Raw genomic sequence first — 16,798 nt, forward strand, 5'->3', positions numbered from 1 at the left:
AGAAGAAAGGAACAGGAGGTACAAGAGAACAGGGCAGTTAATTAATACACAAGTATTACTCCATGCAAAAACTGTTTAACAATATGTTTTAGAAGAAAAAAATCCAGCTAAAATACAAAATGAACCGCAATTTTAGGTGAAACGGAATTAAGTGGAATGACACAAATTGGAGTTTGCTCACCTAATGCTAACTATTCTGTGTTTTGCTGCTAATAATTTAGCTAGAAAACTGTTTACTAACTGGAGAAGAACTCCTTCATCAAAGAAATGTGATGACTCAACTTCCCCATGCTCCACCACTGGGGAGACAGGTATTTCTAAATACTGAGTTAGAAAGTTTTGTGTTTAATGTATTTTGATTCAGCAGTGTAAATTTGTTAGAAGAAAACATGTAAATTTAGTTTCATTTCAAAACATGGTAAAATATTTGAATCTCTTTTTCATTATGTTTGCAAAGAATTAAAATCAGAAGTTAGAAGTTAATTCCATATGTTATAAAAGATTTGTTAAGACTTTTGTTGCTATCGTAATTTTGATAATTGAGGTGAATTCTGGAGGTTTTGTAAAATTAAGTTTTTGGTTGCTTTTCTGATTCTGAGTGTTGTGAATCATTATATTTTCCTTTTTCAACCATTTTATGGTTCAAACCACCTTTAGATATAAAATATATTGGACAAAAAGGGTAGAAAGCCATTAAAGTCACTATGAAACAAAATCGTCATATTTAACTATTACTAGTGATTAAATACTCAGTAGTAGAATGAGTAGAGCTTATATAATTTATTAATGGAATCAACTTCAAACAAGAAGCAGACTACAGCTAAAATGAATTAAAAATTGCTGCAAATGGAGATAACCTAAGTGTTATGGAAAGTACAATTATATTTTTTCTGATATGATATATGTTATCATTGTTTTTTGCTGCAGATGGTCGTTCCCCGTTGAAGGATTCCTCAATGTCAGACCTAGGTATGGTGCAGGACGGGAGCCAGCATGTCAGTCGTACCTCAATGCTCTCATCTTCTCTTCTCAATGTTAATCCAAGGAACCAGCTACTTCAGGCGCGAGATATACTCGAGCTTGGACTGAAAAATGTCTCATTTGCGCGGCAGGCTGTAGCACTAGCTGATGGGAAATCTATTGCCGATATCAGCTGGGCAAAGGTAGGACTTGTTATGCATTAAAATGAACGGTCTTTGACATAAGAATTTCATGAATTATTTTAAGATGGTATGATTTATAAGATATTGAATAAAGTGTTTAATGAAAAGTAAAAGACAATTTGAAATCATTTTCTTGGAAAAAAGACTTCTCATTTACCATTTATGGCATCACAAAGAGCTTATTCACTGCAAGAACAATAAAATATTCAGAACTAATTATAACTGCCTTTTTAGCTCACCTGTCACAAAGTGACAAGGTGAGCTTTTGTGATCGCGCGGTGTCCGTCGTCCGTCGTCCGTCCGTGCGTCCGTAAACTTTTGCTTGTGACCACTCTAGAGGTCACATTTTTCATGGGATCTTTATGAAAGTTGGCCAGAATGTTCATCTTGATGATATCTAGGTCAAGTTCGAAACTGGGTCACGTGCCATCAAAAACTAGGTCAGTAGGTCTAAAAATAGAAAAACCTTGTGACCTCTCTAGAGGCCATATATTTCATAAGATCTTCATGAAAATTGGTCAGAATGTTCACCTTGATGATATCTAGGTCAAGTTCGAAACTGGGTCACGTGGGTTCAAAAACTAGGTCAGTAGGTCTAAAAATAGAAAAACCTTGTGACCTCTCTAGAGGCCATATTTTTCATGAGATCTTCATGAATATTGGTCAGAATGTTCACCTTGATGATATCTAGGTCAAGTTCGAAACTGGGTCACGTAGGGTCAAAAACTAGGTCATTAGGTCTAAAAATAGAAAAACCTTGTGACCTCTCTAGAGGCCATATTTCTCAATGGATCTTCATGAAAATTGGTCAGAATGTTCACCTTGATGATATCTAGGTCAAGTTCGAAACTGGGTCACGTGGGGTCAAAAACTAGGTCATTAGGTTTAAAAATAGAAAAACCTTGTGACCTCTCTAGAGGCCATATTTCTCAATGGATCTTCATGAAAATTGGTCAGAATGTTCACCTTGATGATATCTAGGTCAAGTTTGAAAGTGGGTGATGTTGGGTCAAAAACTAGGTCAGTAGATCTAAAGATAGAAAAACCTTGTGACCTCTCTAGAGGCCATATTTCTCAATGGATCTTCATGAAAATTGGTCAGAATGTTCACCTTGATGATATCTAGGTTAAGTTCGAAACAGGGTCATGTGTGGTCAAAAACTAGGTCAGTAGGTCTAAAAAAAGGAAAACCTTGTGACCTCTCTAGAGGCGATATTTTTCAATGGATTTTCATGAAAATTGGTCAGAGTGTTTACCTTGAAGATATCTAGGTCAAGTTCGAAACTGGGTCACGTGGGGTTAAAATCTAGGTCAGTAGATCTAAAAATAGAAAAACCTTGTGACCTCTTTAGAGGCCATATTTTTCATGAGATCTTCATGATTATTGGTCAGAATGTTCACCTTGATGATATCTAAGTCCAGTTCGAAACTGGGTCACGTGGGGTTAAAAACTAGGTCGGTAGGTCTAAAAATAGAAAAAACCTTGTGACCTCTCTAGAGGCCATATTTCTCAACGGATCTTCATGAAAAATAGTGAGAATGTTCAGCTTGATGATATCTAGGTCAGGTTTGTAACTGGGTCATGTGCGGTCAAAAACTAGGTCAGTAGGTCTATAAATAGAAAAACCTTGTGACCTCTCTAGAGGCCATATTTTTCACGAGATCTTCATGAAAATTGGTGAGAATGTTCACCTTGATGATATCTAGGTCAAGTTTAAAAGTGGGTCACGTGCCTTCAAAAACTAGGCCATTAGGTCAAATAATAGAAAAACCTTGTGACCTCTCTAGAGGCCATATTTTTCAATGGATCTTCATGAAAATTGGTCAGAATTTTTTATCTTGATGATATCTAGGTCACATGTGCTCAAAAACTAGGTCACTATGTCAAATAATAGAAATAATGACGTCATACTCAGTTCAACACTGGGTCATGTGGGGATAGGTAAGCGATTCAGGACCATCATGGTCCTCTTGTTTACCTTCTTGTCCTTAAGTGCAGTGATAACAGGTGAGCGATATAGGGCCATTATGGCCCTCTTGTTTAATCAAATTTCCATGGGTTTCTCAGGCTGAGATTGGTTCCCAGCTTAAAATTTTGAATAGACATCTTAATAATTATGATTATATCCGTTGACAGATATGAACTTCTTACTTGCAAATTAAATTGATCTGCCATTTGTCTGGTTCAGTTATTTTCATAAGTTGAATATCTATAAAACAATATTTCAAATACTTCCGAACAAGTCTCAGTGTATGATTGTTAGTGAAAGTTTAACTGATGTTGCCGGCTTTAGACCAGCCAAAGCATTATGTTAGGTTTACATTAATACTAAAATGATTAAACTTTGAAGCAGATTGCTGTGAAAAAATCCTTAATATCTTGATTGCAGAAAGTTATCCCTACTAATAAACTCCCTCCTGAATTGGAGGGGGTGCATGATCCCTTCTTACCCTCACTTCACGAGTTAGATAGGGGCCAGTCTCCTCTTGCTTTTGAAAACAGTATGGGTAAAGGGGTACCAGCTAGTAAACGGGTAAGTTAAGCGCCTGTGTGAGATTGATCACAGTATTTCAAGCATCTGTGTGATCTGGCATCAGTATCATTTAAATATTTTCACATGTTATATTTCTTTTAATAAGACAAAAAAATGTTCTGTCTTGTTTATATGTAACACTGAATACTACGTTCATTCACATCTGAATGCTGTTATGAAAAAGCTAGAAAAGCAATATGTTTTTAATAAAAGAATTTTGTTGTAAAACATTAAATTTTATTGTTGAAAGATGTTACATTTTGGCATCAGTCTCATGCCAGTTTTCAGTGCTCCATATTCATTGCTGTTGTTATTTTACCTTGGTTCATTGTTAAACATTTATGTTGACCTATAATGTTAAAAATTTTAGTTGGCCTACCTTGTTTGCATGCACTATTTGAAGACATTGTTAAAACAATTAATAACAAATACCTGTTCAATTTTCAGGACATATTTCTTGTAAGTTACTCAGTAAATGGCACAAAAATCAACACTTTCTTTTTATTCTGTATACCCAGATCTAATTACTGAAATATGCAATTGTATATGTTGTTAACATTTTTTCTTAATAAATTTTCTTATCTGACTGGTAACAAAAAGATGCAAGTTTAAATCTTTGCATGTCTGCACATTTTATCAACATTTTTAACATACAATACTTTGCTTGATTCAACAATTCTAATTTTTCTTGGAAACATAATATAATAATAATTGAGCCGTGCCATGAGAAAACCAACATAGCGCATTTGCGACCAGCATGGATCCAGACCAGCCTGTGCATCTGCGCAGTCTGGTCAGTATCCGTGCTGTTGCTAATGGTTTCTCTAACTGCAATAGGCTTTGAAAGCGAACAGCATGGATCCTGACCAGACTGCACGGATGTGCAGGCTGGTCTGGATCCATGCTGGTCGCAAATGCACTATGTTGGTTTTCTCATGGTGCGGCTCAATTATCATATTCTTGTAAACAATATGACTACACATACTGAAACAAAATAACATTTTCAATCAGCACAGCTTTAAATGAAACTAAAAACTTAGTATGATTTATATTAATAAAAAAAATATTTTTAGTATAGATGAACATTTTAATGCTACTTTAACCTTTATTTTTTCAACTTTATGATCATGCTAACATGTTTATTGAAACACTCATTCTTAGCTAGACTAGATATTTTGATTGACTTTTTTGTTTGCTTTGTATATACAGCAAATCTTGCAGATGCTTAGTTTTTGCAGATATGATTGTTACTTCCAAGTTTCATGGATTATGACCCAACCACAAATATTAACGATTTCACAGTATATGTTTATCCTGTATCAGGTCAACAACAAACCATGTTACAATATTTTTTTTTTGGCTGCCTTTTCCTTCAGTATTTGTTGAATTTATTTAAAATAACTAAGAAATTGCATTCCGAATAGGAGAAATTTTCGCGAGGGTTTAATTTTTGCTATATTCGAGAGACCCAACATTTCGCGAAAATTGATTTTTGTATAAATATTCCCCATTAGTATAATTCTAATTCAAGTAGGATACCATTTTACAATTTCGCAAAAATTTAAACCTCGCAAACATACTAAAAATTTCAAATTTGCGAAATTTTCACCCAGCGAAAATATGTGCTTTTACAGTATCGGATTTTCAGTGGCAGTAACCATATAAAGAATTGCTAACTCCATATGAATCAAATAGGAAACCTCTCTTGACCAACAGAGATGCTGGAAACTTGTAGGATTCCTAATAAATATCTCAAGTTACCACAGGGAACCTTACTTATATTAAGTACCCCACCCCTGAAAGAAGTAAGGAAAGTTAAGGATTAATATTTTGGCATTAAGTCTGATCATATTCTATGTGACTTTATGATAAAGACTTTTTCAACAGTAAGTCCATGAAAACTTTATTATGTCACATTTAGAGATATTTCCAATTACATTTTAAGAAAATTGCAATGAGAAATTCAGTGGCTTAGAAAAATACAGTAGCAGCCCAAAGACAAGTAGAATTGTAAGTGAAAAGCACATTTTAAAAATGCTGACTCAGCAATATTTTTTTTGCTGTATTGTGGAGTACTTCTGTATTTTGGAATACCACTGCATGAAATTGCTTAACTTGCTGAAACATCTGCATATTTCTTCTTTTAGCATGTAATGGCCATGAGAAAGGTATTCTATGTAAAAATAATGTGGAGTTCTGTATGTGCTGTACTGGTAGAGTTTAGTCTGACATCTTTTTTGCAATTGAAAATAGAGCTGTGATGAAATGTTGATGTTTGAGAGATTGTATTACAAATATGTCATCAGATTTAATATAGATATCTATTAACCTTTACCCTGCTAAATTTCGAAAATGGACTGGTCCATCATTCAATTTCGGCAGTACAAATGCACTACTTCTTATTCAAAGGGGTGGTCACTGAAAATTTACTGACTGAATTGCGAACAGTGCAGATAATGATCAGCCTGCATAGTCTGAAGTGGCCGCCCAGGCAGAATCACTTGCTGCCAACAGGCTAAAGGTTAATATATAGTTTTGTACATCTAACAGTTTCTCTGTATATGTACTGTAAGCTTTTGTCAGAATTTGTCAGACCTGTACATCACACACAAAGAGACCTGTGTCTGCAGCATATTCATGATTACTCCATCATGCATGCAAACAATAAGGAACTGAATCATGGTTTTGTGTTTCCATTTGGGAAAAATGCATTAATCAGGAGTTATAAGATGTATATATCATACTTACAGTTTTATTTTCTCGCTCAGTTACATTTTGAATGGTTTTATATATTCATTGGAACAACCAATGCTTATATGTCACATCATGACAAGCTTTTTATGTACAACACCCCATACATGCATGTATCTCATATGATAATATGAGAAAGGACCTACAGAGTGTTGTGACCTTGAGAATTTTCTGCCAATTATGGGTCAATATACAATCTACTCCATAATTATGAATTGAAGTAGGATAACTGATAAATATTTTCGTGGTAGAAGATACATTTAGACTGCCAATATTTTAATATACCTCAGAATTGTTTCCATCAATGTCCTCGATATGGTGTTTATGATTTTAGTTTATGAGTTTATTATGTTACGTACATCTTAGACTTATGACTCATGAATATTATTTATGACCTCAGAAATCCAGGTCTATTTGTGGTTTCTGAAAAGAGTTGTGTCCAAATTGTTTGTGAGTTGTGTAAGTTATCTATCACTAACATATATTTTGTTATAGTTAATCCAAAATAATGTATAGAAATTATGATCAAGGTGACACCTTTCATTGTCTGTATAAATAGTCTTATGAAGAGTATCTAATTCTAGTTAATTATGTACAGGTATATAGGAATATATATATATATGACTTTAAATTTAGTGAAAATCTAAATTTGTAGATCCACAGGTATTGCAGTTCTGTATTTCAAATTGATTATAATATTACCTTTTTGGAAATGTATGTGTAATATATACATAAGAAAACAATTTTAGGTTGTTCTTGGATAAAATCTAAAGGTGGATTTTACTACAGGCTTGGATTTTCACCAAATTGTCAGTCGGATTAAGTTCATAATATCACATGAATTGAATATTTATTAGAAAGCAATAGACACCACAGCACATACTGATTATACGTGTAATTGTATACAAATATCAAAACAAATGCAATTGTTTTTTTGCTGAGGCAAAAACATTTTTAATCGAGTATCACATTTAGCTTTGAATATCTTTGCCAGTGGTGTATCATGTAACTGGTACCTGTAGAAATTACAAGAGCTACAGTAATGTGAGATAGAGCATGAATGATTAACATGGATCATGTGCATGCCTTTGTAATTTTATAATAATGTAGTATGATAACTATCCTTACTTAACTACTAGGAGCATGACAAAAATACGTGTACCATGAATAGGATACAGAGTTTAAAATAACTGAAATTCTTGCCTGTAAATTGTGCTCAAGTAACATATTCCTATGTCACATAAGCAGACTAACTATATCACTACCCTTCTTTCCAGGAATTGAACAAGGAGTTATTCACCCCGGATGATCGGCAGGAAGGAGAGGTAACAGAAGACACGTTTGTCGATCGTGATGAGCTGATACCAGAGAGCATGAGAGGGACTGCCACTGCTGTATGGAACACTGTGAAAGACCTTCACCTTGAGTTGATCCTTATGTACCACAGAGTTTGCCTGAAGCTGGAACAGATGGGGGCAGATCCTGCTACAAACATGCCAAAACCTTTCAAGCGTAGAACATGCTCAAGAATGCAGTTTGTAAGCATTTTTATGGCTCTGCAAGCATCGTAAACTTTTTAACATTTTAAGCAAAAGCTTTAAAAGTTTAAGTGACCTTTGAATAAGGTTGGTATATGATGGGGAGACATTTGAGCCAATGGCTGTAAAGCAGAATTTGTATGCCAAACTTTTCAAAATGTTATTATAACTCAAATTTTGAATTGACCAGTCTGAACATTGTATTAGGAAACTGGTATCCAGACTCATTTTTTGTAGTCTTTGATGTCTTAGTTAAGCCAATTTCCATGACAAATTCATTCATACCCGCTTCGGCAGTCCATTTTTCATGACCCCACACAATTTACACTTTTTATGCCCCCGAAGGGAGGCATATAGTTTTTGAACCGTCTGTCATTCTGTCAGTCTGTCCGCAATTTTTGTGTCCGGTCCATATCTTTGTCATCGATGGATGGATTTTCAAATAACTTGGCATGAATGTGTACCACAGTAAGACGACGTGTCGCGCGCAAGACCCAGGTCCGTAGCTCAAAGGTCTAGGTCACGCTTAGACGTTAAAGGTCATTTTTCATGATAGTCCATTCGTGTCCGGTCCATATCTTTGTCATCCATGGATGGATTTTCAAATAACTTGGCATGAATGTGTACCACAGTAAGACGACATGTCGCAAGCAAGACCCAGGTCTGTAGCTCAAAGGTCAAGGTCACATTTAGACGTTTAAGGTCATTTTTCATGATAGTGCATTCGTGTCCGGTCCATATCTTTGTCATCCATGGATGGATTTTTCAAATAGGCATGAATGTGTACCACAGTAAGACGATGTGTCGCGCGCAAGACCCAGGTCTATAGCTCAAAGGTCAAGGTCACACTTAGACGTTAAAGGTCATATTTCATGATAGTGCATTGATGGGCGTGTCCGGTCCATATCTTTGTCATTCATGCATGGATTTTAAAATTATTGGGCATGAATGTGTACCACAGTAAGACGACGTGTCGCGCGCAAGACCCAGGACCGTAGGTCAAAGGTCCTAAACTCTAACATCGGCCATAACTATTCATTCAAAGTGCCATCGGGGGCATGTGTCATCCTATGGAGACAGCTCTTGTTATTGTTGTGGATATTTAGGGTGATTCCAAGATTAGCATTTTATTTATGCTCTTCACAGACAAATTTTGTCATATAATCATTAAAGAAAATTGCATTTTAAAGCCATGGTATGTAGAAGTACTAAACATCTACTAAGATGAAATGAAATCTCAGACATGACCCTGTTCAAACTCTGCTGATATTTGACTATTTTTTTTTTAACTCAGGGCAGTGATAGGTCGCTGATAGATACGTATGTTGAGTCAATGGATGAGTTACTAGGCCGTGCCAACAAGAACAACATATCAAAAGCCTTGTTGTACATGCAGAAAGCTTACCTCAGCTCCAATGATGGAAAGGCAACCAAGGAACAGAAAAAACTGCTGGAGGTAACATTCTTATTGCTTTCCTTGTACATTTTTACTTACTGTGTTTTGATGTTTAATCCTTTTCTGTAAATTTGAAACTGGCAAAATTTATAAAATATATACACAGCATTGCAGTAAAAAAATGTACACAACAGATATGTAAATTAAATACGCTTTCACAGACTTTATTAAAGGAGGTAAACATAAGTTTAATTTATATGCAAGACATCACCCAAGCATTCATAATGCTATAAGAATTTTTAAAATCGGAGAACTTTTTAAAAAAGATTCTTGAAAATTATGAAAATGGCTTACCATGGAGGCATCCATTTTAGAGTATTTGTGTCATCAGTTGCATACTGCTGAATATTTATTTAACAAGTACCTTTTGAAATGGATTCTTAAGTTTTACGATGTAAAGCATGATGAGTTTGAAAAAGTAGAAACATTAGTAATGCAAAACTTACCAAGAATTCTTTGTAAGTTTTAAAATTTGTTTGCACATCAGAGCTTATTCAGATCTGCAACATATGCTTTGACAGCTGACCTTTACATATATGTTGATGACGGGTTTTTGATTTGGCTTTTTTCATAGTCCAAATACAAAAGAAAGCAGTCTCTTTATATATTTTTTCCACTCAGATAATAAAAAATATAGTTTTAAAGTTTTTATTTTGGTACCAGAGTTGCAGCATTGGTTACCATTTAACACATGCAATATCTTTTTCTGATACAGAATGCAGCAACCTGTATCCAAAAAGCCCAGGTGGAGGAGAAGAGAACTTATCTTGAAAACACAGGGATATGTGAGGATATTATGGCGGAAGGGCGTGTCCCTCCACCTCCAATATTGCTGTCAAGGACAGACAACTCTATGGTTTTCAAACCAGCACCGTGGAAACCTAGCACTGCAGAAAAGGTATAACATTGTATATGGATAAGGAAGTAGGAATAATTTCTTTGTTCTGGAAAATTTACTTTTTCAAAAAATACATTTCAGGGGGTGCATTTGTTTATATAACTTTAGTGTATGAATTTCATCCCACTTAAAGACTGAAAAATAATTTGTGGTAAAATAGTACAGTTGTCTATCAATGGCATCATGAATAAGCATTTAGAAAAAGTAAAAATCTTCTTTGATCTGAATGGGTGTATTTTAGAATGAATCTGTATAAATGAACTTTAAAGGTCTTCATTCAAATTTTTCAAGCAGTGTAGTTTGATTAACAGGTTGCATGGTACAGGATATTTGCCAGGAATGCCACAGGAAGCAATGTGAAGGCACGGCTCAATGATTACTATTTCCAAGGGACAGGGGAACAGATCCCATATCATCACACAGAGTTAAGAGTGTCAGGACTGAAAGCTAATGAAAGATATGTTTTTGGTGTAGCAGCATATACTGTTGATGGTAAACTGATTGGGGATAGCATAGGGGAGAGCACTAGACCTATCCTGGCCAACCACCCACTCCCAGTTCTCACCACATGGGCGTTCCTGAGCCAGATCTCATACCAGATTGGCTGTTACGAGATTTCTAGACGAGCATGTGATGTTCTCTGGGATCATTTCATTGCTGAAGCTCCACCTCCAGAAGGTAGAACGTACACATCGTCTAATGAGAGAGACTTCAAACTGACTTTGATGAGGTATGAAGTTTTGATAAGATACAGTAAATATGTTCATTAATCATAGTGTTTAAAATCCTTTTTACAATTCTGTCAACAAACAGAACCGCAAAATCTTTGTCTAAAACTTTCTTTCCTGAAATGGTCAAAGTTTCATCTTTGTCATACATGTACTCTTCTGTGCGAGGCAAAAATAAAATTACATTTGTATTATCTTAATGGCCCAGTTGGTAACAACAAGAATGAAATAAATAGATAATCTTACAATAGTGTCTTTTCTTATTGAATTTATTAAACAGGTTGGATAAAATAATAAATGGGAGGTTCTGACAAGTGTTTCATCATTTTAATTTAAGGAGTTGATATAAATTCAGTGTGGAAAGACAGTCACACAAATGTAAGATTCTTTGTATCACATGTTAGCTTTTTCTGTTGAACTATTATAGACAATAATTAGTTCTACAGACATCTTCTGTACTTGAGACAATGATCAGTGTCAAAATGTCATTACACTAAGTGTAATTCCAAAATAATGGGATGAGTTTATTTCTCTTGCACAGTGTCAAGCATATGATAAATAAGATTCAGTCTAATAAAACTGACTCAGATGTTTTATTTGGTTAAATGTGTTCAACCTCTTTGTCAACAGTTACTGATATCAATTCGGTGCTTCAGGTTGAACCAGAAGATTGTGTGTCTATCCTCACCAGTGAACCTTCGTTTGTTCCTCACCAGTATATTTATCAGTGTGGACATCAATGTACGAGAAGGGAAACTCTTTTGTGACTCTCTCACTGATAAAGGACCATTGTATCGAGGACAGGTAACCACATAAGATGGCTATAAAAATATAAATTCTAACCTCTTTAGAGCAAATCCTTTCACCGTATAGGTGATGTTGCTTTCAAATAATTCTAATTTTGGGTCTTTGAGAAAGAGATTTTTTTCCAGTGCATGATCAGAGATGAAAAAAAATACCTGAAAAAAAACCCTGTAATTCTGGAACTTAAATGAGTGAACTTTTGTATAAATGATTAAGGTGAAACTACAAGAATAACTGAAATTATTTTAAATCCATGATACCAAGTTACACATTACATCATTATTGTGGTATCCAGTTTACGGTTATTTAGCCATTTGATTCATATGATCATATATGCATTGTTGTGTGCATTATTCTGTACAAAGTTATGAAAATTATGACCGTTTATTCCTAATGCTGTTATGTACCTGTACAGATCAAGAGATTAAAGGAGTGTGAGAAGATGTTGGTTGCTATAGAGCTGGCAGGTTGGCTCAATGAATCTAACCTAGCACTCCAGGCAGTCGTACAGTGTTATGGTCTCGTAGCCCCACTCATTTTCTACAAGATCCCATCTATACCAGTATTCCAGGTAAACATTACATCTTATATGATTAAAATTATATGGATAATGAAATTCGAAAGACTTCCTGACTAACCATGAAATGGGGTCATAAGAATTGGTTAAAATTTAAGGTGATTCTTTTTGCAAGTGATATGGTCCTTTGACTTTTTTCTGTCCAGTGCATTAAGTGGAGGCATTTCACTGCTGTTGTTACAGGTTTTGCAGAGATGTCATGCAGTGCTACAGGAGATACCAGCAGGATTACGGCAGAAACGTCCCACCTCCATCGCCGACAGTCTGCATCACATGACAGCTTGTATCACCTTCCATATGGCTAAAGTAAGCAATACCATTATTATCATAACTTTTCTCATACGACTGTAAAAAAGTCTTGTTCATTATATAGCTTTAGGTAAAGAAACAAGCTTTCAGTCAAGCTTAGGTACCTTTAGACAAAAACAGGCAGCTTCCAAAGTCAAGGAAAACAGAAAATTACTTGTATGCTAGTCTATTTCATTGAAGATTTATTGAAAAAAATATTTTCTTGTAAATTAAACTAAATGAAAAGTGAAGGCAACTTTTACTCAGTTACTTCATTTGTTTTTAAATGGCAGTAAATTTTGTCTTTTTTTAGAGCATTTATTAAAATGTAAATCTGTTCCAGACTACGTGCATTTACAAAAAGTTTGTAATTTTAACTGATTTTTTAATACAGATTTTGGTTAAAGCAACTTTAACATAATTTACTTATTAGCTGTAAATTGCCATAAAATCTATAGCTTCTTTAAATAATTTAGGTATTGAGGAACTGGGGTCAGAAATCTCTTGCTAACAACCTAAATGATGCTGGGCGCAAGCTTCTGGCTGTTGAAAGTGGAGAACCAGCCAAAGATCAGTTAGAGAAGGGATCCACACTGGATACCAGTGCAGACAATGAGGAGACAGCTGGTTCCATCAATCTACAGGTAGATACTGAAACATTTCTTAATAATGCTAGAATTGTATCACAAAGTAACAGCTAAAATAAGAGTGCATTTATCATATTCTGAGTGAGAAAAGTGTTGATTTGTTTTCAAAAGCATTTTTTTTTTATTTGTAATGTGAAACAAATTTTCCTGAAACTTAGAAGCAGTCTAGGCCTTGCAGTCATTGGGTGTCTTGCAAAGTTTCATCATTGTGAATTTATTATTTTTATGCAGTTACACAAATTTGAAATTTTGCATTTTTTACTTTTGAGTAAAAGTTTCTGACCGTAGACCATAGTAAAATGGGCAGTAATATTTAACCCTTGTCATGCTGGACACGATTGATTCTGCATTTGTGACCAGTGTAAATTTAGTAGGGCAAGGGTTAACAATTCTGATACCATAACCATATGAAGATTGATAACACACAGATAAATTAGGGTAAAATATTCATACAAAAAAAAAGTCTACTTGTGTAGTAATTTATCATAAATCAATGGAAAGGCATGACTGGTGCAGAACCAAGTGCAGTTTGCAGATGTTTGGAAATGTGACAGATATTTAAAACTACTGTTAAAAAATATTAAGAATTGTCCTAAATTAATTTTTGAGGCAAACATGTTTCGAGCAGATCAAAACCTAGAGGCACTGTGTTTAATTGCTTGAAAATTGAAACTTGCATGCAAGTTATTGTGAAAGGTTTTTAATTATTTCAGGCATTGAAGAATAAGTCAAGGCGAGGGAAGAGAGGAACAGTGAGTATGACGAAGGACCATGAGGCAGATGGTCCCCTCAATGAGGAACTCAAAGCCCTCGAGGCTCATATGCTGAGCATATCAAAACAAGGTAAATATATATCCATGTATCATGGTACTGTACAGATGTAGAAGAAAGTATTGTGTAGTCCTTTTTGAATTGTGTAAAAAAAATTAAATTGAATTTTGTTGTTTTTAATGTCTTGATATTAGAATAATGAATTGTATGCAGACACCAGGTATGATGTTAGTATAAAGGAAACTTCGGGAAAGTGATCCAGAATTAAACATGGATTTCAAAAGATGTCTGTATTAAATTTTTTAATATTTAGGGTTTTTAGCTCACCTGTCACGAAGTGACAAGGTGAGCTATTGTGACCGCTTGATGTCCGTCGTACGTCGTGCGTCAACAATTTGTAAAAAAATCTTCTTCTTGAAAACCACTGGGAAAGAATTACACCAAACTTCACAGGAATGATCTTTGGGTGGCCCCCTTTCAAAATTGTTCAAAGAATTGAATTCCATGCAGAACTGTGGTTGCCATGGCAACCGAAAGGAAAATCTTTAAAAATCTTCTTCTCAAGAACCAGAAGCCCTAGAGCTTAGATATTTTGTGTGAAGCATTGCCTAGTGGACCTCTACCAATTTTCTTCAAATCATGACCCTGGGGTCAAAATTGACCCCGCCCCAGGGGTCACTTGATTTTACATAGGAAAATCTTAAAAAATCTTCCTCTCAAAAAGCAGAAGCCCTAGAGCTTAGATATTTGACATGTAGCATTGCCTAGTGGACCTCTACTAAAGTTGTACAAATCATCACCTCCGGGTCAAAATTGACCCCGCCCCAGGGGTCACTTGATTTTACATATGAAAATCTTCAAAAAATTTCTAAAAATAAACCAGAAGGCCTAGAGCTTAGATATTTGACATGTAGCATTGACTAGTGGACCTCTACAAAATTTGTTTAAATCATGACCTCCGGGGTCAAAATTGACCCCGCCCCAGGGGTCACTTGATTTTACATAGGAAAATCTTAAAAAATCTTCTCCTAAAAAAAACCAGAAGCCCTAGAGCTTAGATATATGGTGTGAAGCATTGCCTAGTGGACCTCTACCAAGTTTGTTCAAATCATGACCCCAGGGTCAAAATTTACCCCGCCCCAGGGGTTACTTGATTGTACATAGGAAAATCTTAAAAAATCTTCTTCTCAAAAAGCATAAGCCCTAGAGCTTAGATATTTGACATGTAGCATTGCCTAGTGGACCTCTACAAAATTTGTTTAAATCATGACCCCCGGGGTCAAAATTGACCCCGCCCCAGGGGTCACTTGAATTTACATAGGAAAATCTTAAAAAATCTTCTCCTAAAAAACCAGAAGCCGTAAAGAGCTTAGATATATGGTGTGAAGCATTTCCTAGTGGACCTCTACCAAGTTTGTTCAAATCATGACCCCGGGGTCAAAATTGACCCCGCCCCAGGGGTCACTTGATTTTACATATGAAAATCTTCAAAAAAATTCTAAAAATAAACCAGAAGGCCTAGAGCTTAGATATTTCACATGTAGCATTGCCTAGTGGACCTCTACAAAATTTGTTTAAATCATGACCCTCGGGTCAAAATTGACCCCGCCGCCGGGGTCACTTGATTTTACATAGGAAAATCTTAAAAAATCTTCTTCTCAAAAAGCAGAAGCCCTAGAGCTTAGATATTTGACATGTAGCATTGCCTAGTGGACCTCTACTAAAATTGTTCAAATCATGACCCCGGGGTCAAAATTGACCCCGCCCTAGGGGTCACTTGATTTTACATAGGAAAATCTTCAAAAATTTTCTAAAAATAAACCAGAAGGCCTAGAGCTTAGATATTTCACATGTAGCATTGCCTAGTGGACCTCTACAACATTTGTTCAAATCATGACCCCACCCCAGGGGTCACTTGATTTTACATATGAAAATCTTCAAAATTTTTCTAAAAATAAACCAGAAGGCCTAGATCTTAGATATTTGACATGTAGCATTGCCTAGTAGACTTCTACAAAATTTGTTCAAATCATTATCCACGGGGTCAAATTGGCTCCGCCCCATGGGGTTACTTGATTGTACATAGAAAAATCTTCAAAATTTTCTTTAAAAAAACCCAGAAGGCCTAGAGCTTAGATATTTGACATGTAGCTTTAGCTAAGAAATTTGTTCAAGCAAGCAACTCTACTCAGGTGAGCAATATAGGGCCATCATGGCCCTCTTGTTATTTCTTTTTCACTACCACACAGTAACTTTTAAACCAATAGTAACATTTATAGCATTGCAAAGAATAAGACATAGTAATTAACAGTGGCAGTCTATATTTTTGAATTTACATGTACTGGTGTATATGGTACATATGAAACAAACTATCTGTCCCAAAGTACCTGTTTAGGGAAAAATAGCAAGTACCTTTTCAGTGCCCAACGAGGCCACGTTTAAAGTGAAGGTATCAAACATGTAATATTTTATGGGCTTATTTAGCCTGAAACTAGTAGGATAAAAAAATTGCAGTTATTTGCTCGCAGTTTGCGTTCCTTCTTATGTTTTAAGTATTTAAAATTGTTATTATACTGGCATTGAACTAATACCTAAAATGTCTTAAATTGTGTTAGCAAGTGGTAAGTTTTCTTGTAAATGTGT

General features: G+C 35.2%; 1 protein-coding gene across 15 annotated transcripts in view; it reads left to right on the plus strand.

Moving 5' to 3' along the window:
• Window positions 1-16,798, plus strand: part of LOC123530286 (cilia- and flagella-associated protein 54-like) — a 112,642-nt gene that overhangs the window by 43,935 nt on the left and 51,909 nt on the right. For 12 of the 15 annotated variants that reach the window (XM_053521975.1, XM_053521977.1, XM_053521976.1 and 9 more), the window contains exons 15-26: window positions 222-311; window positions 928-1,163; window positions 3,554-3,697; window positions 7,726-7,986; window positions 9,281-9,442; window positions 10,158-10,340; window positions 10,652-11,070; window positions 11,725-11,872; window positions 12,288-12,443; window positions 12,633-12,755; window positions 13,214-13,381; window positions 14,098-14,227. In XM_053521975.1, coding sequence (XP_053377950.1) covers window positions 222-311; window positions 928-1,163; window positions 3,554-3,697; window positions 7,726-7,986; window positions 9,281-9,442; window positions 10,158-10,340; window positions 10,652-11,070; window positions 11,725-11,872; window positions 12,288-12,443; window positions 12,633-12,755; window positions 13,214-13,381; window positions 14,098-14,227 — 2,220 coding nt within the window. Of the gene's footprint in view, window positions 1-221; window positions 312-927; window positions 1,164-3,553; window positions 3,698-5,844; window positions 5,866-7,725; window positions 7,987-9,280; window positions 9,443-10,157; window positions 10,341-10,651; window positions 11,071-11,724; window positions 11,873-12,287; window positions 12,444-12,632; window positions 12,756-13,213; window positions 13,382-14,097; window positions 14,228-16,798 lie in introns of all 15 variants that reach the window. The other 3 variants (XM_053521984.1, XM_053521985.1, XM_053521983.1) reach the window with 3 other exon arrangements.

This window comes from Mercenaria mercenaria, chromosome 13, assembly GCF_021730395.1.
Source record: "Mercenaria mercenaria strain notata chromosome 13, MADL_Memer_1, whole genome shotgun sequence".
Lineage (NCBI taxonomy): Eukaryota > Metazoa > Mollusca > Bivalvia > Venerida > Veneridae > Mercenaria > Mercenaria mercenaria.